Source organism: Nymphalis io, chromosome 26 (genome assembly GCF_905147045.1).
Source record: "Nymphalis io chromosome 26, ilAglIoxx1.1, whole genome shotgun sequence".
Taxonomy (NCBI): domain Eukaryota; kingdom Metazoa; phylum Arthropoda; class Insecta; order Lepidoptera; family Nymphalidae; genus Nymphalis; species Nymphalis io.
In genome coordinates this window covers 7,737,591-7,760,551 of record NC_065913.1, presented here as the reverse complement: position 1 = coordinate 7,760,551, position 22,961 = coordinate 7,737,591, and the positions used below count along the sequence as shown (strand labels likewise).

Here is a 22,961-nt window from a genome sequence, read left to right as displayed (position 1 = left end):
ATCCCATTTCCGCTAAGTTTTTTTTACAGTAACAGCCTGTTAATGTCCCACTGCTGGGCTAAGGCCTCCTCTCCCTTTTGAGGAGAAGGTTTGGAGCTTATTCCACCACGCTGCTCCAATGCGGGTTGGTAGAATACACATGTGGCAGAATTTCAATGAAATTAGACACATGCAGGTTTCTTCACGATGTTTTCCTTCACCGTTAAGCACGAGATGAATTATAAACACAAATTAAGCACATGAAAATTCAATGGTGCTTGCCCGGGTTTGAACCTACGATCATCGGTTAACATTCACGCGTTCTTACCACTAGGCCATCTCGGCTTTTTTTTATAGAATAGAAAGTCGGGTGAGCATATGGGCCACCTGATGGTAAGTGGTCACCAACGCCCTTAGACATTGGCATTGTAAGAAATGTCAACTATCGCTAACATAGCCAATGCGCCACCGACCTTGGGAACTAAGATTTTATGTCCCTTGTGCCTGTAATTACCCTGGCTCACTCACCCTTCAAACCGGAACACAACAATATCAAGTATTGCTGTTTTGCGGTAGAATATCTGATGAGTGGGTGGTACCTACCCAGACGAGATTGCCCAAAGCCCTACCACCAGTAAACTAGTAACTTTCAACTATCCATTAAAAATCAGAAAAACATTTTTACTGCCTTAAAAAATACTAAACTAATACCAGTTAATCTATATACGTATATATAGCTTAATAGCCCGAAGTTATTTGTATCTATTTAGTACATTTTATTAAATCCAGTTATAACTCGTTTGTCCCTATATTATTGAATCAATACATAATAATTTTGCATTAAAATACACGAATACTATTTATTATTTTATATTTTTATTCATTTATATATATGTTTTATCGATTGAAGAGTTATTTAATTTGTCATATTGGTCGCAACGTTCAAATTGACAAAAGTATGAAAATAAAATTCAAAAATTGTGTATAAAACATGTATTGAGGCACTTAAGTTATTATTACAATTACACATACATTTATACTAAAATCTCTAATAATACTTATTTAGGTACATCGGTATTTCGTTTAATTAAATTATCAGTGGATTAAAAACCCACTAATACTCAAAACCTTATCAAAATCTGTTCAGTGATATCCAGGAGGTCCGTACACAGGCTTATAACCGGAGTTACTTTGAAAACCGGTCAATGATCCGGAATAATCCGGTGTGTTGTAGTTATAACCTGAAAACAAACATTTAATGGGTAAAAAATACTTTTTAATAATTACATATAGTTGCGTAACAAAGAACAAAGAAAAAGCCCCAAAAAGATCGAAACAATTCAGACGCAGGACCAACGGCTTTACGTCATATCCGAGGTATGGAGGTGTACACACTTCCAAAGTTCAGACTCCGGTGTACTACTGAGATTCATCGACAGAAAAACTCATAACTCTAATTGGCCCAGAATTTGTGGCCTTATATCTAAAGAACGAGGCAGTCAAAGAAAATTGCCTCGTTTTTATACTAGATTAAAAGCTAGAATTATATAATAAACTATGCATTTAAATAACAATTTACAAAAGAAGTACCTTGATTGCTTGTTTCGGGATAACTCGCCTTCCCTTCATACCTTACGTTCGCATGGAAACCAGTTTGCCAGTCCGCGTGATAAGTTACTGAAAAAATAATATTAACTGTTATTGATGTAAAAATAGTAGCGTGTACCTTCGTGTTAACGAGTCAAAATACAGTTTTGTATCACGATAGTTATTATATCGTTTGGGTTCTAGTTTCAATTGTAAGTTAGTAAACAACAAAACGTAACAAAAACACACACATACACACGCACTCACATAGACTCGATCATTAGATTTCCATCTCTTAGTAGTTTTAATTTACTGTCTTCGTGTAATTCAATATATATTTATACTAATTGTGTAATCCAATGTTTTATTTCGTTTTATATTATAGGCAGGCGGACGAGCATATGGGCCATCTGATGGTAAGCAGTGGCGCCCATACATTGGCATCGTAAGAAATGTTAACCATCCCTTACATCGCCAATGCGCCACCAAACTTGGAACTAAGATGTTATGTTCGATGTGCCTGTAATTACACTGGCTCACTCACCCTTGAAACCGGAACACAACAATACCAAGCACTGCTGTTTTGCGGTACAATATCTGATGAGTGGGTGGTACCAACCCAGACGAGCTTGCACAAAGCTCTAGTAAATAATATTATAAGTAATATATTACGGTCATTACGTAAGTAATATATTACGGCCTTTTTACATAAGGCTTAATATATTACGGTCTGTTATTAATGGTTGGATTACCAAATAAAAAATAAAGTTTTAGAATTTATATGTCAAATTTCATTACAATCGAGTGAGTATTTAAGTTAACTTACTTTTATACTTAAAAGTTTTAAGCACATTACTAGAAGTCCAAGAATCTTACCGATTTGTGTCCGTCCGTCTGGCAACTGCACTCTGTATTCACCTTGCACTACATTGCCGTCCGACATCTCTCGCCGATCATAATCGTTGCCCGACTTAGCGTCCTTCACTGAATACCCAAACTCATAGGATTTTGGCTGAAAATATTTAAAAATTTATAAACGTTCTATTTAGATTTCCGATTCTAAAAAGTTAAAAAATATTTCCTGGATATTTGATTCTATAATCAAATATCACAAACGTTTTTATATTTGCTGAAAAAAAGCGTATGTTGAAAATTCATTGATGGTAGTAAAAGAACATTTTAGTTTTTTTTAGTGTATATTATATATAAAAAAGCCGAGATGGCCTAGTGGTAAGAACGCGTGAATCTTAACCGATGATCGTGGGTTCAAACCCGGGCAAGCACCACTGAATTTTCATGTGCTTAATTTGTGTTTATAATTCATCTCGTGCTTAACGGTGAAGGAAAACATCGTGAGGAAACCTGCATGTGTCTAATTTCATTGAAATTCTGCCACATGTGTATTCTACCAACCCGCATTGGACCAGCGTGGTGGAATAAGCTCCAAACCTTCTCCTCAAAAGGGAGAGGAGGCCTTAGCCCAGCAGTGGGACATTAACAGGCTGTTACTGTAGTGTATATTTTGTTATTTTTTAAATTGTTTTCCGTATATTATGTATAATGTACATAACGTCATTGAATTTAATTAATCTTCAAAAAATAATGTTAATTAAATTATTTGTTCTAGTTACAAATTACGGAGATTTGACTATTGTACTTAGTTATACGATTTAAATGTTATAACAATTATTTATGTATATATAAATAATTGTTATATATAAATAAGTGTGAAACTGATTAATAAGCTGTAGATAAACTTAGACTTCATAGGTCAGGGACCGTAGAGAACAAAGAGTAATAGAGTTGACTTGTTTATTTTAGAACATTAAAGTTTTTACATTAAATTAAAATTTAAAATGAAACATTTTGTAATGTCTTGTATTTAGCATGTATGGTAAAATCTAACGGCGGCCTACTAGGCTTAGCGTGTTTGAGTAGCGATATCGCTTTGTTTTACCAAGCATCTGGTATAATCGCAAATATTAAAGTAATACACAAAACCAAAATATTTTTATACAGGCATTAGGGATAACATGAGTAATACAGAGTCAGAATATGAAAAATGGACATTTGTGGATACATATGTATTTTTCAAACGAAAACTACTCAATAAAAAAAAAATAATTTTATTAGAATTGTGATACTAAAAAAAAGTAACGTCTCCTAAATTTTTTATACTCTTAAGGAAGCATGGAACACGTGGATCGGAAGTTCCATGCTTTCTTAATTCGATGCGCCATCATCAAATTGAATGATAAAGAAAAACCTATTCTATCTCTATCGAGAAGAACCGGCAAGAAAATCAGTAACTCATTTTTACAAATATGATAACAATAAATAAAAAGTAATTTCCGCTCTACGGATTCTTTGTTCACTATGTAGTAATTTTGTATATGTATATTATTAGTACAATTTATTAGTTGAACATCAATCAACAAGTACGAACGGGTACGTTTTTAAATTATATAATATATAAATATTGTGTTTTTTATTCAAGATGGTGTCGATAGAATAAAGAGCTTTCATGGTCCCTATATGTCCTCCTGGCCAAATTTCGTTACGGCCTTTCTCATAAGCGCGCAAAGACTGGAAAGAGTTTAGGCGCAAGACCAACGGCTTGTACAAGAGTCTAAACACTGGCAGGAAAAAACAGCTTTTTTTGGCCCATCTTTATATTTCTCTCCTTTGGAATTGCGTTGACGTAACCGATGTCGTCTCTTTGTTTTTCTACTAAATCACATAATTACCTCTAATCATTATTTTTTTAATTAGGAGACTGAAACACTGATCTAGGTGAACACTGGCTCTAACGTCACTAGAAACGAGGAATATATATAAATTAAAGTTATGTGACAGTAATATTCTTGGCTAAGTCTAGACATCAAATTCCATAATTATTTAACAAAATGATACCTGTAATGTTATATATACATATGTACACATTATGTTAATGGTTTATATGAACAAACAGACACTAGTCTTAAATATTAATTTATTATAAAAGATATGATCTTGGGATGAATAAAAGAATATCATCAGCATTAATTTATCTGCTAGAATTAAAAAAAAAGAAAAATAAATCGATAGATTAAAAACATTACATTAAATTATTTAAACTTATATTTTTCAGCTAAAATGCACCTGGTCCTGATTTTAACAACAGCCGCAATCATACAAGCTGCAGTTATCAAGGAAGATGAGGTTAAGCCTTGTGACGGAGTCATTATCGATGATGTATACCATGAAATCGAAGAACTTAAGAAAGATATCGATCGACCGTATTCACTTGCTGTAGATTACAGCACGAACAGGGTTTACTTCAGCTACAGTCTGAACAAAGACGACGATGTATTCAAAACAGCGTATGTAAATTTAAATACGAAAGAATTTGCGAATATAGAAGGTGTTAACAATGGCTTCGCTCAAACAATCGATCATAAGACCCACGAAGTTTACATCGGTGGAAGTGATGGCATATATAAATATAATCAAAAAACGAAATCAGCTGAATTCTTTGGTGAAAAAGAAGCAAATATTTGGAACATTTTCTTCAAAGATGTACTCTATTTTTCGATATTTCCCTCACAATTCTTATTTACATACATTAACGGTCAATCGGTTAGGTACAGAGATTTAGAAGATACAAAGGTTGATCAATTTATAATTGACAATGAAGATATAATGTTTTTTACAAATGCAACAGGATTATTTAGTCAAGTTAAGGGAACGAAACAAGCGACTCTGTACCAGGAATATCCAAATGAAGGTGTAAGAGGACTCGCGAGTGACGTCAACGGAAATATATATTTGTGTCTTCGAGATGGCATTTATAAAGTAGACAAATCCGATGTTTCCTTGAGGAAAATTGTAGAAATTGATGACGTTTTCGGTTTGGCATTTGATAATGACAATAATATAGTTTACTCGGATGCCACTAAATTGATTCGACTCAAACCTAATAAGGATAAGACTTGTTAAACTTAAGTACGTAAATACTTCTCAGTATAAACAATGTTAGTTAACGAAAATTCTCTGTAAGTTTTAAACACGTTCCGTTTCATTTGTAGAACGAAATTAATATAAAAAATACTACACTAAAAATAAAATACTAATGTTTATTAAATATGAAAAATATATATAGAATTTTAATTTACGTTTTTAAAAATATGCCATCAAAATTCTAATGTGATATAAAGTGGAATTCATACACGCTTCAGGACAATAAGTGCATGAACTCCATTAACTAGAATAATTATGATGAGCTGTTCAAAACGACCTCTACGCTTGTTTATAACAATTTTCTCAACACATCCGCAATGACAAATACCAAATGAGTAATTGTGAAAAATTCCAAAATAATACAAGTACCTTATCTTTATACACATAAGTATCATAATCGAGTGCAACCTAGTCGTTTTCAACGCAAACATTTAATCTGTTTTAACCTCAATGAGATAAAAGATCAAAACATTTACCATTGAAGTCAGTTTTAGACGTAAAGTGACTTTACGTGCACGTGTCAAAACCAGAAACAATGACATCAATAAAAAGTATCCTAATATCAGTGATAGTAGTTTGTGTCAATGCTAAGATAAATATATACCTCACAGACACGCCGATAAAGAAAATAGGTACTAGATTATATAAACAAGAATTACTATCAAATAAATTTAAAGACGTCAAAGAGCTAGCATACGATTCAGCGACTAGAAATCTATTCTTCATGTTCATGGACGACTCTATACAGAACTCGGGACGTGCTTTCATTAACGTTATAACAAAAAAGGCAGTGAAAATCAGTGGTATTGAAAAGAATAAAGCTACCGCAGTCGATCCAGATACAGGAGATGTTTATTTCGGTTCAGACGATGGTCTGTACAAGTACGATCCCATAGCAGAAGAAGCAATCAACATCGGCTTATATAATATGAATATATTCAAAATAGTTATAAGAAATAATGAAATGTATCTCATTGATGCGAATAATCATATGATATATAAGATATTCGATCAAGCTACGAAAGCTGTTTTAGTTGGAGACATGAAAACAGTTATAGAGTTTGATGTTGATTATAAAAAGAATATACATTTTGTGACGATGTGCGGTGTTTTCTGTGCAATCGATGGTGTTGAAGTTGTTAAAAATAAAGATCTGAACGTGGTCTATCATTTTATATCGGATGAGTATAAGACGTTTGGTGTTACTGAAAGCGGTTTGTATGAAATCGATTGTAGGAACGGGACAGCGAAATACGTGGCTTACTTAGATTTCTTTCCGCGTAGCATTATTTTCGGGGACTACGGTGATATATTTTACGCTGTCGACGATAATATATACAGATTAAAGCCAATAAACTCTTATACAATTTACAAAATACACAAACATAAGTCTTAAATTTATAAATGTTTTAATAACCATTTTGTATATAATAATATTAATTAATTAAAATTAGCTTGCAAATGTTCAATATTGTTTTTAATTTATAAAAACATTTTATGTAGACGAATCGTTTTTAATGTTTGAATGTCAATTTATATTATTCGTCATTTTAGTTTAAAATTTAGCAAAATTAAGTAGATTAAGAACTCATCAAAAATTATTTAATTTCAAAAGTAAATAGTAAGAGTTGTGCCGTTGTGTTATTTTTTAATTGTTAATTTTCCTCTCCTTTTCAAGGAGAACGGGCCGGTTGGCATGGTTGGTAGACACTTGCCTTTCACGCCGAAGGTTGTGGGTTCGATTCCCACCCAGGACAAACATATGTGTGCATGAACATGCCTGTCTGTCATGAGTCTGGGTGTTATTATATATATAAGTATGTATTTACAAAAGAAAAGTAGTATATGTAGTATATCAGTTGTCTGGTTTCCATAGTACAAACTCTGCTTAGTTTGGGATCAGATGGCCGTGTATGAATAATGTCCCAGGATATTATTATTATTATTAAGGAGAATATTTGGAGCTTAATCCACCACGCTTCTCCAATGCGGGTGCGTATACACATGTGACGAAACTTCACCCAACACATGAAAGTTTCCTCACGATATTTTCCTTCATCCCCGAGCACGAGATAAATTATAAACACAAATCACGTGAAAATTCAGTAGTGCTTGCCCGGATGTGAACCCGCATTTAGTAGTTCTTATTTACAAGTACGTACCACTTCGTTCTCATTTCCATGATGGTGACTATGTTCATGGTCATAATTATGACTATTACTCTGCCTATGGTCATAATTGTGGCCACTTCCGGTGAAAGAGTTCGGTGGCAGGTAACTGCTGGGTAAATTTAAACCTGGAATATTCAAATTTAATTAATAACATTTATTTATTTATATATCACGTATTTTTTGTTACTTACTCGTTTTTGCAGGTAAATAACTACTAGTGGGTGTGTTAAATGTATTCGAATGATAGTTATTTGGTTCATAGTGGTATCCTTGCACTGGTGGCTCGGAGTGCACCAATGCAATCAAGCTCAAAGTGACGCAAATAATCTGAAACAACACAAATTATATAATTGCTACGCTAATTTATGTTTTATGGTGTCGTTCTGGCCAATTGTGGACCCTGCGGCCACTTTAAAGTAAGAATAGCCAACTGTACCACATATATTTATGTACCATATATATATTTATTATACATATGTGCATTCTCTATTTCCTCACTCTTATTAAATCTGTAGGATCCGACACGACCGAAGACAGTTCATGGACTGTATATCCATAGGTCGCTGGTTCATATCCGGCTCGAAGGACCATTTGTTAGCTTCGTTAGCTGCTTTTGTGGTGGTAAAAATAACGAAGACTTTGGAAATTGAATACTTGTATTAATGATAAATAATTATAAGATGAAGAACTGATGTGTGTCGCGCACGCGAGTCGAGACGACAAGTGAAGTAAAGTTGGTAGGCGCGTCCCCGCACCCCGCGATGATAGATAGTGAAGCGCCGCAACAAGAACAACACATGGGAGTATAAAAACTGATATTTTCTAAATCCAAACTGCTAGTGAGAAATCATGCCAGAAAAACTAAATAGCTTTAACCCAGGACCACCTAATCCAGGAGCTGTTAGCCATGTTCAATAATAATTTTAATGTTAAAATTATTTCCGGAAACATAGGTTGGTTGCGAATTGTCTATGCAATGAATGGTTAACAATTCTTAGTGCCAATTCCTATGTGCAGTGGTGACCTGTTATGGTGGCCATTTGCCATTTTACCTACGATTTTAAATTAAAAAAAAAAAATTGACAACTTTATGAAAGAAAGTGTGGACAATAATTATTTTCCACTGTTATCCAACGATTACTTCGATATTTATCTGATGACCCGGCACATACAGACAGTGTAGGTTATGTTACATGGCAGCTGTCATGGGAATATTGCTTTCGTGACTTAATTGCGACGGACGGACTATTGTGTAGTCCGGTGAACTAGTATTTAGGTAATATTTAAGTATAGGTATACGGCTTCATTTTTATCTTCATTTCTAACGAATAGTGCTCGAGATTTTTTAATGATTTGGAGTTAAAAAGAAAGAGGTATTGCTAATTAGCAGAAAATTATTTCTGGTTTGTGTTCGTTGTCTTCTAATAAAAATGAAATACTGTTTTTATTTTATTTTTAATACCTACTTAAACGAGATAAATTAAGCTGATTGAACAAAATTACAATCGTTCGGATAGGGACTTGAACCCTGGACCCTTGGATTAAAAGTCCAATGCTCTACCGACTGAGCTATCCGGGCTACATATTTCTATACAAAAAGTACTTTATAAGAATTCCATTGGCCTCGAGCCATTATTACAGAGAAAAGGAGAGATCTTACAGCTAGTGGTTCCTTGATAGTGTAATCAAGGGCTTATATTTTTTAGTTTCGGAAACGTTGATCAGTCAGATTAACAAATTTGATTTAATTACGCTCATTGGTAGGTATTGCGTCACGAGCTGTCATCAACCAACCACGGCTTATCGACACCACCAAACGATACCGCTGGTCCTAGACAAAGTCACACAGCGATATTGATTTCATTTACAGACCAAAATGTACGGAAAGGAGATATATACTCTATTATTAGCAGAGGGATTGAAAAGCAAAACACCATAAAATTGTTTCTTACACTACGGTAAGGAGGCATTTATTAGCTTGACACACGCACACACTTGCACACACTCGCACCCGCACGCACACAGAGAGACGCTTTCTCTCTCTCACAAACATGCACAAAAAAATTTTCACACACGTACAAAAATCAAATTCATGTAAATTGTAAATGTATTTTAACGTGACGTCAGGAACATAACAAAACATTTCACAGGAAATTTTCATCTTGTTATCGTTTGAAAATAATTGTGATTGTGTTGCCAAACACGATTGTCCTTTCACCATTATTTCTCATAAGAAAGCATTTTTATATAGTTACGTTATCTTTATTTAACTTTTAAAAAAATAGTTATTTTTAAATATCAAAACGGAACCTGCGATTTTTATATCGATAGTCCCATAAACCAAACTATCTTCAAATATTATTTTTATTTCATTATGCTACAAATACGCTCAAACGTGTCGGGCTGTTTCTTTATATTTTTTTTATATGTATTTTTTTACCTGATAATATAGTCTCATTGTAGTAACAGTTCGATTCAACTTACAAATTTGTTCAGTGTTCAAAATTGATTTTTATATTTACTCTTAATATCATTTTTTTATTTATAAATATACGCTAAAACTCGTGTAAAAAGCTATATCAAACCCAACGCTGACCACTTCACCGAACACGGTTTCTAATTATTATTCTTAAGTAATCGACAAACCGTGAGACATTAATTTACATATAATGTGGCTATTTAAATCAGCGGAGAGAATTCACCGGTTCATGGGACCTATTGTTTAAATAATCCACGTAACATAGGACCTAGGTAGAAACTATGTAGGCTAGGTTACATAAATATTGTCCAGCCCCTTGATTGGAACACGCGGTTCGGTATTAACGACACTGTGTTCCTAAACATGCCGTCCTTTTTTATTACATAGGGAATACCTTCAATATTATCTTTAATAATATCCTTAAGAATTCAGGTTACATGGGATTTTTAACCAATTTAAACGATGTGATGGCCGTCCACTACACAAATTGAAGGGTCTACGAGATCGTTCCAACTTGGAACACCAAAGGGAAAATGAGATACTCGACTCCTAAGTTGCTCATCACTCAGTGGAAAGGGAGAAACTGCGTAAACATGCCTGCACATGCTATCGATACTAATCTGATAAGTTGAAGGTTGATACCTTCAACTTATCCATCTAAATACTAATCGCTTACAAATATCTTTAATAAATATTATTTAAGCATTTATGCATTATATGCATTATGCATTATATATTCCACAGTGAATGCTTAGGTGATAAACTATTAAGCAAATAAGCGCTTCATTCATTCATTTTAAGAGACGAGATAGCCCATTGTCTGAAAGACATGAATCTTAATAGAAGATTGCAAGTTCAAACACGTATAAAAAGCATATAATTGAAAAAAAAACGAACTTCCAAACGTAGACAATGGCATATTATTTATTTATATGTACAAATTAAATAATCGAAATGTACAAAGTTGTATGAGATGAGATAAAGCAGCTTCCATGCAGCCTGTGGTCGAAGACCAATTTTAAAATATGTGGAAAGAGGCACAATAAAAAAAAGTAAATCTATATATGAGTGGGATTGGCCAATTTTAGCATGACTAATATCAATTACAATTACAAAATACCCAAATTACATTTCATGACAATGTCGTCATAGCTATAACGTGAATGTAATGTGTTTAATATCCGTTAAAAATAATAGTCACATAAATTGCAATTTTTTATGTATACATTACGATATTGCGTTACGTTTTTGTCCGTTATTGTATTTTTATTAATCACTAGCTTCCAACTATGCGTGATAGAGGGAGGGGAATATATATATATATACGTAGCACATATATATGTATAGTAGAAGAGATATAGTATTTTGTATTAGAGCTTAAAAATGATTACCTTGAAATAAACCATATTGGTTGAGTTAAAAATCTGTAACAAAAAAAAGAATTAATCAATAAATAAACATACAAGCTGTTAGCCAATAATATATGGATGGAATTAATATATATATAAAAGTAACAGTCTGCAAATATCCCAGTACTGAGCTATGGCCTCCACTTATTTTGGGATTCTTTTTTATAAAATACTCGTAAGTAGGCGGAGGGGTAAAAGGCCCACCTGATAATAAGTGGTTACCACCGCCCATAGACATTGGCACTTGAAAAAATATTAACCGTTCCTTATATCGCCAATGCACCACCAACCTAACTAAGATATATATCCCTTGTGCCAGTAGTTATACTGGCTTACTCACCCTTCAAACCGGCACACAATAATATTAAATATTGCTGTTTATCGGTAGAATATACGATAAGTGGATGGTACCTACTCAGAGGGGCCTTTTTATTTAACGCTGGATAAGTGCGTTACGCGTCTCCCACACGGGAACAGTGGGGGTTTTGTGGGGCTCGCCGCTGTCCAAGGCGAGTGCGCCCCGGACATCGGAATACCCACTAAAAAAACCAGCGGTACCCTTTCCGTCTTAACGAGGAGCGCCACGGGATCGCTTTCGCATGCTACCGTGACTACTCAGACGGGTCTGCACAAAGCACTATGTTGGCTATATTTTAAATTACATATAGTTATACAAAACAATAACAAAATTTTAAAATACTCAATAAAACTTAACAGCCATTAATAACGATATTATTTCTTGTTTACAGACCATAACCAGAACAATTACCTATCTAAAATATTAACGACAAATACGTGTTGGAAACAAATGACAATGACATAAAATTAAAAAAAAAACGTTTTGGAATAAATTTATCATCATCGAAGGCATTAAAAAAAACATTTTGAAAAAACCGAATCTAAGCGCTTCAATGAAAAAATACGAAACTAATTTTTAAATATACAAATTATCCACCGAAATGCGCTCTATCGTTGAAAAAAACAAACAACAACATCATATACCTCATGCTATTTATGGTGTTATTTTGGATATCATTTACATGAATTTATAAGCATTATATGATATTACATCATTCAGAAAACATATTTGTCTTTAACTAGATCATCTAAGTTAATAAACATGACTTAGAACATTTAGACCAGTAAACTCGAAACTAGCCGCAGAAAACGGTCGTGAAATGTCAGAAAGTGATACGCGATATTGACCATTATAATCGTAACAATACAAGAATACACGCATCAAAATTGTATATCACCATACGTCAGTTGTCATCATTACACGGATGGATAATGAAGTGCGTTCTTATAGAATAGCACTGCAGGTTTCAATTAGCAATAACGTAAGTACTCCAATTAACACAACAAATTCGCCCTGGTCCAATTATACAATAGTTCCGTAACAGTATGTCACGTCCGACAACGTTACGTCATAATGCCGTAACCCCCGATAAAGGCTGGAAGTGTTTCGATGCGATTCGGTTCGTTTGAAACATTATGAGCAAAATCAGTATGACGAATTGAGTAATATTTGGCTATTGTATACAAAACACGACGATTTAATAATAGAAAGATGGTAAGCGGAAAGATCGCGATAATCCATTGTCATTTGACATTCTCTGTGCAAGAAGATTATAGAAATATAATAAAATAAAAATATTATATTTTTATATATAAAAATATATTTTTATATATATTTATTTATGTATCCTATATATACATATATATATTGTATCTATTTTTTTTTTTTATGTATTAAATAATTGTACACCCCTACCATCCTATCTCTCTCCTCTACCAAAGGTTGCCTGGAAGAGATTGCTGTTTTAGCGATAAGGCCGCCTATTGTACATTTTTCTTTTCTTTGTTTTGTTTTACTCCTATTATTTTTGTCTATATTGGTGTGCAATAAAGAGTATATAAATAAATATGTATGTAGGTTTATTGCATATTTTTATTAAGTTTCTAAGGATTTAAGAAATTTTATAAGTTGATTGTAAGTGCACACAACGCCCGATTATTGTTCCTGGAAAACTTTAGTTATAGAGGTTGCCTGGCAGAGATTACTGTAAGTGATAATGTGGGCTTTGCATACCATATGTAATAATGTCCTCCAGGGCTGATTTCGGCCACGGCGGCCAATCTTAAGAGAGATTAGCCAACTACGCAGGATACATTATAGTGCACAAGTGTGTGCGCAAACACAGGTGCACTCTCTATTCGCTAACTCTCATAATCCAATACGACCGGAAAGAGTTCAGACGCAGGAGCAACGGCTTTATGTGCTTTCCGAGGCACGAGAGTGTACACACCTCCAACTTCCAGACTCCGAGCTGCTATTGAGAAATTTCTGACAGGAAAACCCAATAACTAACAATTAAAAGACAAAAATCCTTCAAAATCTGTCATTTTTACATAATGGCTATTTTAATTACTATAATGTTTAAATTATTAGGTAGACGTGATATTCTAAATAAATAAACTTTACTTTACTTTACTTTATACTTGATTGTACACCACAAAGAGAAAAAAAACATACAAAACATGAATACAACCTAAATAAAAGCAGCATACAACTTTAATAAAGCTGCTTGTTTTGGTTTTGCTCTCCCAAATAGCCATATTAACATAAAAAGAAGCAATTATTTTGAAATCACACACAGCACTTCTATGTGTTGATTATCACATTTATTATTGAAATTTGGTAATTAATTCAGTAGTACACTAATGATGATTACTCCACACATTTTAATTTGATTCTAATCTCGTAACAGTTCATTGGTCAACATGGCGTTATTCATTTTTATGTTTACGATTGACTAAAATCATTCCTTTTGTTTATATTAACCATTATATGTCCTGATGTAAGTTACAAAAACGTGGCCGTCACAAGGTCCATGGAAAATGTCAAACATCGACAATTATGATTATTTATTAAACGAATAAATACATATTGAGTGAATTGAATTGAGTGAATAAATACATACGCGCCACGCATAAAAAAAAGGAGTAGAACGCTGGCGGAAACGGGACAACGGTACAAGAGAGCGTTAAGCCGTTTGTCGGCTGTCGTCACGGCATACGAATCGGTTACCAGTTAGTATTTTACAAGAAGCGACAATAGATTTTTCACATTAAAAAGCTGCTTATTTACTTGCTAGTTTTTTTTATGTTTTGTTAGACCATTTATCAAGGCTGCAAATTATATGACATTATTATTACTAGCGATCAATAATATAATAATTAGTTTAAAAATTATGTTATTTTTTTAGGAAAACACCTGTATAGATAAACTTAGAAAGCCAAACCTTATCTTAATATAAAATTTGAGTCAAATCGTTACAGCCGTTTCCGAGATTTACGAAATAAATTTATATAGATTATAAAATACATATACAAGAAATGCTTATTTAATATTATAAGATATCCATACGAATATAAATATCCTTGATCGCTCATCTTGCGTGCTCAATAAATGTGCTCTCTAAAGCATGGCAATCGCACTCCCCGTACCCAAAGACATTTTATCTAATCCACACATCTCTAGATGGAACATTAGAAATAATTTGTAAACAATCTATTTTACACCTACAATATTTCATGCTTTGCCTAATATTCGTAATTTCGTTTTCAAAATAAATTCAACATACAACGTACAAAAAAGGTTTATTTCTATAGTACATACATGCATATATATGGTGATTACTAGTTTGAGTGACTCAGAAACGCAATTGAAGAATGAGATACAGCTGAAGATAGTTTTTATTTCATTCGATTTTTAAATAATTAACTATAGTAATTTTTTTATTACAATTATTCCCCGATTTGCTCTTATTGTACCGGTAAATCAGTGTCACAAAGGAGGTCATATTTGATTCACAGTGCATTGAAAAGATATTAGTGAACCTACTTATAAGTATTTTTTTAAAAAGGACTGAATTGAACATAGATATTTATAATATATCTTTTTTTGTTTTTAAAATTATATTTCATATATAATTGTAATTGTTTTTATTTAAGTTGAGCAATCAAGCTGTATAGCCCTATTTTTTTTAGTTTCATTGTCAGTATTAGACAATAAAACTAAAAAAAAAATCATTTTACATATTGTAAGCCTTCGAAAACTTACCCCCGGCCCTTAAAATAGAAACCATGTTATATGGGATTCTTACCCACTATGATGGCCGAATATTTTAAGGGCGATACTAATCTACAATTAAGAAATTATGGCAACATTATTTTATAAAGCAAAGTAAAAATATATTTTACTTTTAATAATAATAGATTTAGATGATAATTGTTTGTTTTCCAAATTAAGAATTATAATACTAAATTTGTGAAAACATACATTTTTATTTCAACGTTGACTAAACTTTTAATTAAATAATTATCTGTTCTCTAAAAGGGGTGTGTGGGAATGTGTTTAGTGATATACTCCGCAAAAACGTGTGGTATAATCCACTTTACGGAAACATTCCAATCTTATAAACAAATTCACATAAATATTCGATATCTATGATTAATGAAAATAATTTTAACGCATTAATTCGAAATGTATTTGAATACATAAATATTTCTATACACACTTGTTTATACGTTTGTTAGAAGGAAATACACATGTGTAGTTTTTCCCATGGAGAAAGTAAGTTAATTGTAAAACGTAAACAACGACAAATTTAAATTATTGTGTGAATACTAACAAGTCGTTATTAAAGTATATTTGCCTTAATAAGATATTGGACGTTAAAAAAAGGTATTCAGCCGAGACGAGATGACCCAGTCACAACGCGTGAATCTTAACCGATGATCGCGGTTTCAAACCCTTGCTGGGCTTGAAACCGCGAACACCACTGAATTTTCATGTACACAAAATAATAAGTTATACAGTTATAAATATATTCATGTATTGATTTTTTATGAAACTTGTTGTTGACAAACAATATTTTTTATAGATTATATCTGATAAAGCATAATTAATATCTATAGTCTCCGTACAGACTATAAAAAAATTATTTAACTGAATAATTTTTAAAATTAAGATAAAACGGCTTTTAATAAAACTCTCGCCTAGTAGAACCTTATTTTGTGCGCGATAAAATACCTATTATAAATTAAAAACACTCAAATCCCAACATGATAAATAATGAACAATATCATAAAACACAATTACATTTAACACATATCAACAGATAATAAATAAAAACCAACCAACCTTCTTAGTAAAAAAAAACAAAAAACTTTTGCAATAACTTTTTAAAACAGTTGTAGGAACGCGATATAGTTCAACGCTCTCGTTCAACGTACTGCGATGGTTACGCGGGAAAATGTTTTTATATAGAGATGGGGGCCTTTGTTACATATTTAAAATCTTAAATCTCGTCCATCCATCTGCATCTAACCTTATAAGTAATTTTCATGCAAATTGCAAAATACCTTGCTATAATAATTTTTATTAGTATGTTTGCATTGATTGAAATTAGTTTATTTCATTACTATTTTAAAAATAATAATAAAAATCGAAGCAATAAAAAAATAATATACGCAAAATAAACTATTTTTGAAAAGTATTAATTTTAAACTGTACAAATTAAGAAAAAATATATACGTACTTCCACACAAAAAATAGCCTGATAAATTGTCGATATTACCGACTCTTTATTATTATAAATTTAAGAAAAAAAACAAATATTTAAATTAAGTTTACATATAATGTGAACGCTAACATTTTTGTTAAATACTTGATCGCGAATTTTTCTTTCTACATAAAAACGCAACAGACGCATATTATGCAAAGTTTTATGTGATTGACTGTTTGTAACACAATGACACTACAATTGTGTATATCTTATTTCATCGACAGCCTCGTTGGCACTGCCTCGTTAAACTATATATATATAATCTATATCGAGGTCCTGGATTCAAATCGCAGGTAACACCAATAAAAAGTTATATAGACACTGGTCGCATTCAGACATCAGATTTTAATAGTGACGGAATAGAGAATGCATCTGTGTTTGCGCACACACTCGTGCACGCACTATATCTTGCGTAGTTGGCTAATTTACTAAAGCCGAAATATGTCAGAAGAATTCTTATTTATTTTAGTGTTAATAAAAAAGCTTAACAATGTCCATAATACAAGGGCGAAGTGTGGGAATGGAGAAGAGTATCTTCGATAAAAAATCTATGCCAATGTTTTGACAAGAGCACCCTGTTCAGAGCCATATCATTTCACAAGTGGTAGGGCTTCGTGCAAGCTCGTCTGGGTAGGTACCACCCACTCATCAGATACTCGGTATTGCTGTGTTCCGGTTTGAAGAGTGAGTGAGCCAGTGTAATTACAGGCACAAGAGGCATAACATCTTAGTTCCCAAGATTGGTGGCGCATTGACAATGGTGCATTACAATGCCAATGTCTATGGGCGTTGGTGACCACTTACCATCAGGTGGCCCATATGCTCCGCGTCCGCTTACCTATACTATAACAAAAAAATAATTCACATTCAGGACCTAGCCCACTTGTTTAATACAGGTATATATAGTAAAAAAATGCCATATACCAAAATAAGTACTCATTTCCATAAACGTTTAAATAGCGCGGACTTCAAAGAAACGTGTAATAAAAAACTTGATCATATCTAAACAAAAGGCATTGACCTAGGATGCAAATTACGAAAAATTTATCATCCTCATGTAAAACGAAACATGAACGCCACGTACACTTTCTCGTGAGAATTATAACCAAAGCGATATTATGGTGTCTCTGTATTACATGATAGATGAGTTAAAACAATTACTTTACAAATTATTACCGAGTGGAATAGTGCCAAGATTAGTTGACTCGTTTCCTTGTTGATTTGCAACGTTCATTATCCGTGCGAAAAATTAACGCCCGCCTTAAAGAAAGCACTGTCGCCATGTAAAGTTTGTATTGATATACTATACTCCTTAATTTTTTTGTGTTAAAAAATATAGGAAGATGAACAAATCGGCCATTATGAAAGACGAAGAAGGTCGAGACTTCCCATTATGATTCCATCCCTCTGATAAAGTCAGGATTTCGCCATTTTTTTTTTTTTTTTATAGAATGTGAAGGTGCACGAGCATATGGGCCACCTGATGGTAAGTGGTCCCCAACGCCCATAGAAATTGACATTGTAAGAAATGTTAACCATCGCTTACATCACCAATGCGCCACCAGTCTTGGGAACTAAGGTGTTATGTCTTGTGCCTGTAATTACAACGATTAAGACGAATCGAAGGACGGGATTAAGTCTCATAAGATAAAGAGAGGGAGGTCACAGCATGGGAGCGGCCCCGGATGCTCTCCTTCCTATACTTACATAACACGCCTATCGGAATCGGAACAGTTGTAGTGGGTAAGAATTCCATCTTACCCGTATTCCTACTTAGGGAACCATTAAATTAAAGGTCAAGCTAAAATCGGTCAAGAGTACATCATCATTATTGTAAATTCACATAGACAGGAAGGGCTCGAATGCGCTCAAAGAATAACAATTATTGTATGCAACGGGATATTAGTGCTAACATATGACTTGAACATTAACAATGACTTGTATTTCTATTAAATACTAATATACATAATATATCCCTACTAATATTATATGCGAAAGTAAGTTTGTTTGTTTATATGTCTGTTTATTTGTTAAACTCACGTCTTCACTATTCAACCGATTATTATGAAATTTTGCATACACATTGTGTTTAGTACAGAAAACACACCCCATTCTCCTCACACACGGGCGAAGCCGCCCGGCATAATAGTAGTAGTCTATAAATTATTATTGGTAAATCTGTTTAAGATACTTGGATTTGGACAGTTTGACCGATCACTATTTATAGATTTAAATACGGGAATGTTTAAAAAAAATGTTAACAATAGTTTCATGAAAACTATCTTGATGCTACACATAATTTGAAGGTAAAAATGACAAGAAACACTCCATGTTCAATGAACTCTTTATATTTTTCCTGGTTAAGGTAAAATTTTTACATATACATACAACAGAGTAGACGAAAATACTACAAAAACAAGAACTTGAAACATAACAAGAGCCTGTCAACAATGTACAACAGTTATATAATTTTATAACAACATATAATATAGTACTAACAGAAAAAAAATGTACAATACATGAATTAAATCGAAATGTCTTCTCAAATAGATGCAGTGAAGACTAGCCCTATATAGACGCATATGGTGTTGTCAAAAATCGGTTATGTAGTTTATAAGTTTATCGCTTTCAGACAGACGAACAGCCGGATAATTTGATTTATTATATATATACTACATTATAGTAAATACAAAAATTCATCGTTGGTCTAATGGCTAGCTTTAAAGCCACAGGACCTTGGTTCAAATCTCGAGTCGGGCCCATAATAAAAAAAAAGATCTGTCGATAAATTTCTTGTGTTTGCGCACACACTTGTGCACTATAAGTACATGATTTTTTTTTTATGTTGTAGGTAGATGGACCGGCAAATGATAAGCTACTTGATTTTAAGTGGTCATCACCGCCCATAGACACTGGCGTTGTTAGAAATATTAACCATTCCTTACATCGCCAATGCGCCACCAACCCTGGAAGCGAAGATGTTATGTCCCTTGTGCCTGTAGTTACACTGGCTCACTCACCCTTCAAACAGGAACGCAACGATAATAAATATTGCTGTTTAGCCGTAGAATATCTGATAAGTGCGTGGTACCTACCCAGACGGGCCTGCACAAAGTCCTACCACCTAGTAAAATGTCCTACGCAGTTGGCTAGTCTCCACTAAGAAATTCTTTCATATTTTGAATACATGAACGTTTTAGTTAAAGTTACTAGCTGCTTGAAGACACGACAAACCGAGCTACCGAGGGTTTATTGGTCATGTGGCCTTGTATAACCTAATTTAGTCTAATTATATCGAAGCCCGGATAGCTCAGTCGGTAGAGCATTGGACTTTTAATCCAAGGGTCCAGGGTTCAAGTCCCTGTTCGGGCGAATTTGATTTTGTAATTCTGTCATAAATATAATATTCTGTCATAAATGTTTATTTCATATAATTATTTATATTAATTTAAAATTAATGTCAATGTTTACATTTGTTGCCAGATGTAAAATTGTGAGAGATTAAATTACGTTTTTTTTTTAACTATAACGTTAAAGACGATTTAGAATACAAATTGAATATCGAACACAATTCGAATTAATCGATGACAACCGAATGACTTTCAATTAGATGTTAATGAAATATGTTACAGAATAAATTACCCACACGTTGATAAAACATAAATGGACTTATGTAGAGTCGTTATTTACTTTAAACTCGCATCTGTTTCATCCTGTCCTCTAATTTAGAACTAAATAGAATGAATACCGTTGCTTTAAATATATTTTTACTATACTGAAATAGGGAAGTTGGCAACTTTTTTGTTATAACCAAAATATTGTGAACTGCTTTTTACTTTTTCAATTATTGCAAACGGTTGCCAATTCAGAAATAGCCAAGAATCAAATATATCTGTTATACCAGGGCAAAATATGGGCACCAGATCAAAAATATTATGTTTTATGCTATTGTTGCAAATGCCTATAACGGTGTATCACACTGTGTTAATCTACTATTGTCGTTTTTTTTTGTTGTTTTTTTAATAATAATGGATGAATATGCCGTTTCTTATGCTCTATATATTTACATTTTTTGTTCAAATCTCACAATACACCACATTTATCTAATCGCCAACCTTGTAACTTTCACCTCGTTATTAACTGTATTGTATAGTTTTGTAATTATTTCAATACGACCGGCGCCTATTATATAATATAAACAAAAAAAAAACAGCTTAAATCTCGCTGCTGTTCTAAGCCTCTTGTGGAGAAGGCTTGGAGCTTAGTCCATCACAATGCTCCAATGCGGGTTCCTCTCCAATTCGTAGGTTCATTGGAAACACATGTGACCGAATTTCATTCGACACATGTAGACTTCCGAACAATGTGTTCCACGAGATGCGTTTGTAGCACATATTAAACACTTAAGAACTCGCTTGCTTGCTTAGGTTGCAATCCGCAATCTTCCGATGACTTATGTGCTCTATCCTAGTGGATAAATAACCTAGAGGCTCTCGGCTCCTTTATTGCATTTCTACAATTTTATAAGGAACTGGTAACTTTCGTGGTATACTTGGTGGCAAGGCTATATATATAACGACGAGCATATGGGCCATCTGATGGTAAGTGGTCACCAACGCCCATAATCATTGGCATTGCAAGAAATGTTAACCATCACTTACATCACCAATGCGCCACCAACCTTGGGAACTAAGATGTAATGTCCCTTGTGCCTGTAATAACACTGGCTCACTCACCCTTCAAACCGGAACGCAACGATACCAAGTAATGCTGTTTTGCGTTAGAATATCTGATGAGTGGGTGGTACCTATCCAGACGAGCTTGCACAAAGCTCTACCACCAGTAAAGCTTTACGGAATCCCGTACACATACCGAGAAGAAGCAATACTTAATATTGTTGTGTTTCGGTTTGAAATGTAAATTGGACAAAGGACATAACATGCAGTTGTATAAAACAAACGGAAAAAAGGCTCACCTGATGGAAAGTGACTACCACCGCCCATGGACACTAGCAACGCCGGAGGGCTTGCAGGTGCGTTGCCGGCCTTTAAGGAATGAATACGTTAAAAGTATAAAATCCGTTATAAATCATTGATTTTATATTTAACCGCCAAATAGTTGGTAGACTTGCTCACCGAATTCGCTTTGAGTCGTTTATTTTCAATGCGTATTTCTTTAATTCCACAATCAAATTATATTTTGTTAAAGCCGCCTTATTTTAAGTCACTCCTACATTGTCATTCTACAACATGTATATGAAACATATATGTATGTATGTTCATATGTATCATCCTATTTAAAAAGAAGGTTTTACCGATAATAACTTAATACAACGTAGCCAATATTTTTATATAAATATTTTTTTTTTATTCAAAATATATACATACATAAATAATATAGACTATATAGATAAATTACATTTAAGTTTAATCCTATAAATAAATCAACGAATACTAACTTCCAGCTTATTTATCATTTTTATAATCTTGTACAAAATAATATTCATTGTTAATGCTTTTTTTTTTACTTTTGCTATAAAATTAATTTACAAGCTATCAATATTATTCGTCATTTACTGCTTCTGTATTTTTTTGAACTATTATGAACTACTTTTATAACATTTTCAAAGAAGCCCGGATAGCTCAGTCGGTAGAGCATTGGACTTTTAATCCAAGGGTCCAGGGTTCAAGTCCCTGTTCGGGCG

The 22,961-nt window shown here is 33.3% G+C and overlaps 3 protein-coding genes and 3 non-coding genes across 6 annotated transcripts; 4 read left to right on the top strand and 2 right to left on the bottom strand.

Moving 5' to 3' along the window:
• Positions 1–957: 957 nt before the first annotated feature.
• Positions 958–11,672, bottom strand: LOC126778586 (pro-resilin-like). The gene is made up of 6 exons (XM_050502263.1): positions 11,607–11,672; positions 7,928–8,063; positions 7,728–7,861; positions 2,443–2,578; positions 1,570–1,656; positions 958–1,220 (listed from the first exon to the last, which is right to left on the bottom strand). The coding sequence occupies exons 1-6, from the start codon at positions 11,619–11,621 to the stop codon at positions 1,123–1,125; spliced, it is 606 nt and encodes a 201-aa protein (XP_050358220.1). The 5' UTR covers positions 11,622–11,672; the 3' UTR covers positions 958–1,122.
• LOC126778553 (ommochrome-binding protein-like) lies at positions 3,988–5,715 on the top strand. The gene is made up of 2 exons (XM_050502220.1): positions 3,988–4,014; positions 4,697–5,715. The coding sequence occupies exon 2, from the start codon at positions 4,702–4,704 to the stop codon at positions 5,542–5,544; it is 843 nt and encodes a 280-aa protein (XP_050358177.1). The 5' UTR covers positions 3,988–4,014; positions 4,697–4,701; the 3' UTR covers positions 5,545–5,715.
• LOC126778551 (uncharacterized) lies at positions 5,862–7,034 on the top strand. Its single transcript, XM_050502218.1, has one exon. It carries the CDS (start codon positions 6,101–6,103, stop codon positions 6,959–6,961), a length of 861 nt encoding a protein of 286 aa, XP_050358175.1. The 5' UTR covers positions 5,862–6,100; the 3' UTR covers positions 6,962–7,034.
• Positions 9,243–9,315, bottom strand: Trnak-uuu (transfer RNA lysine (anticodon UUU)). The gene has a single exon. It is a non-coding gene; the product is annotated as a tRNA-Lys (tRNA).
• Positions 11,673–20,556: 8,884 nt separating the features above from the next.
• On the top strand, positions 20,557–20,629 carry Trnak-uuu (transfer RNA lysine (anticodon UUU)). Its single transcript has one exon. It is a non-coding gene; the product is annotated as a tRNA-Lys (tRNA).
• A 2,259-nt stretch (positions 20,630–22,888) lies between these two features.
• On the top strand, positions 22,889–22,961 carry Trnak-uuu (transfer RNA lysine (anticodon UUU)). The gene has a single exon. It is a non-coding gene; the product is annotated as a tRNA-Lys (tRNA).

Bases quoted from the DNA above. Each gene is read 5' to 3' on its own strand.
- LOC126778553 (XM_050502220.1), top strand. From the start codon at position 4,702: ATGCACCTGGTCCTGATTTTAACAACAGCCGCAATCATACAAGCTGCA.
- LOC126778551 (XM_050502218.1), top strand. From the start codon at position 6,101: ATGACATCAATAAAAAGTATCCTAATATCAGTGATAGTAGTTTGTGTC.
- LOC126778586 (XM_050502263.1), bottom strand. The intron at 7,862-7,927 runs GTAAGTAACAAA...TGAATATTCCAG, and splicing joins TTATTTACCTGCAAAAACGA to GTTTAAATTTACCCAGCAGT. The intron at 1,657-2,442 runs GTAAGATTCTTG...TTATTTTTTCAG, and splicing joins AGACGGACGGACACAAATCG to TAACTTATCACGCGGACTGG.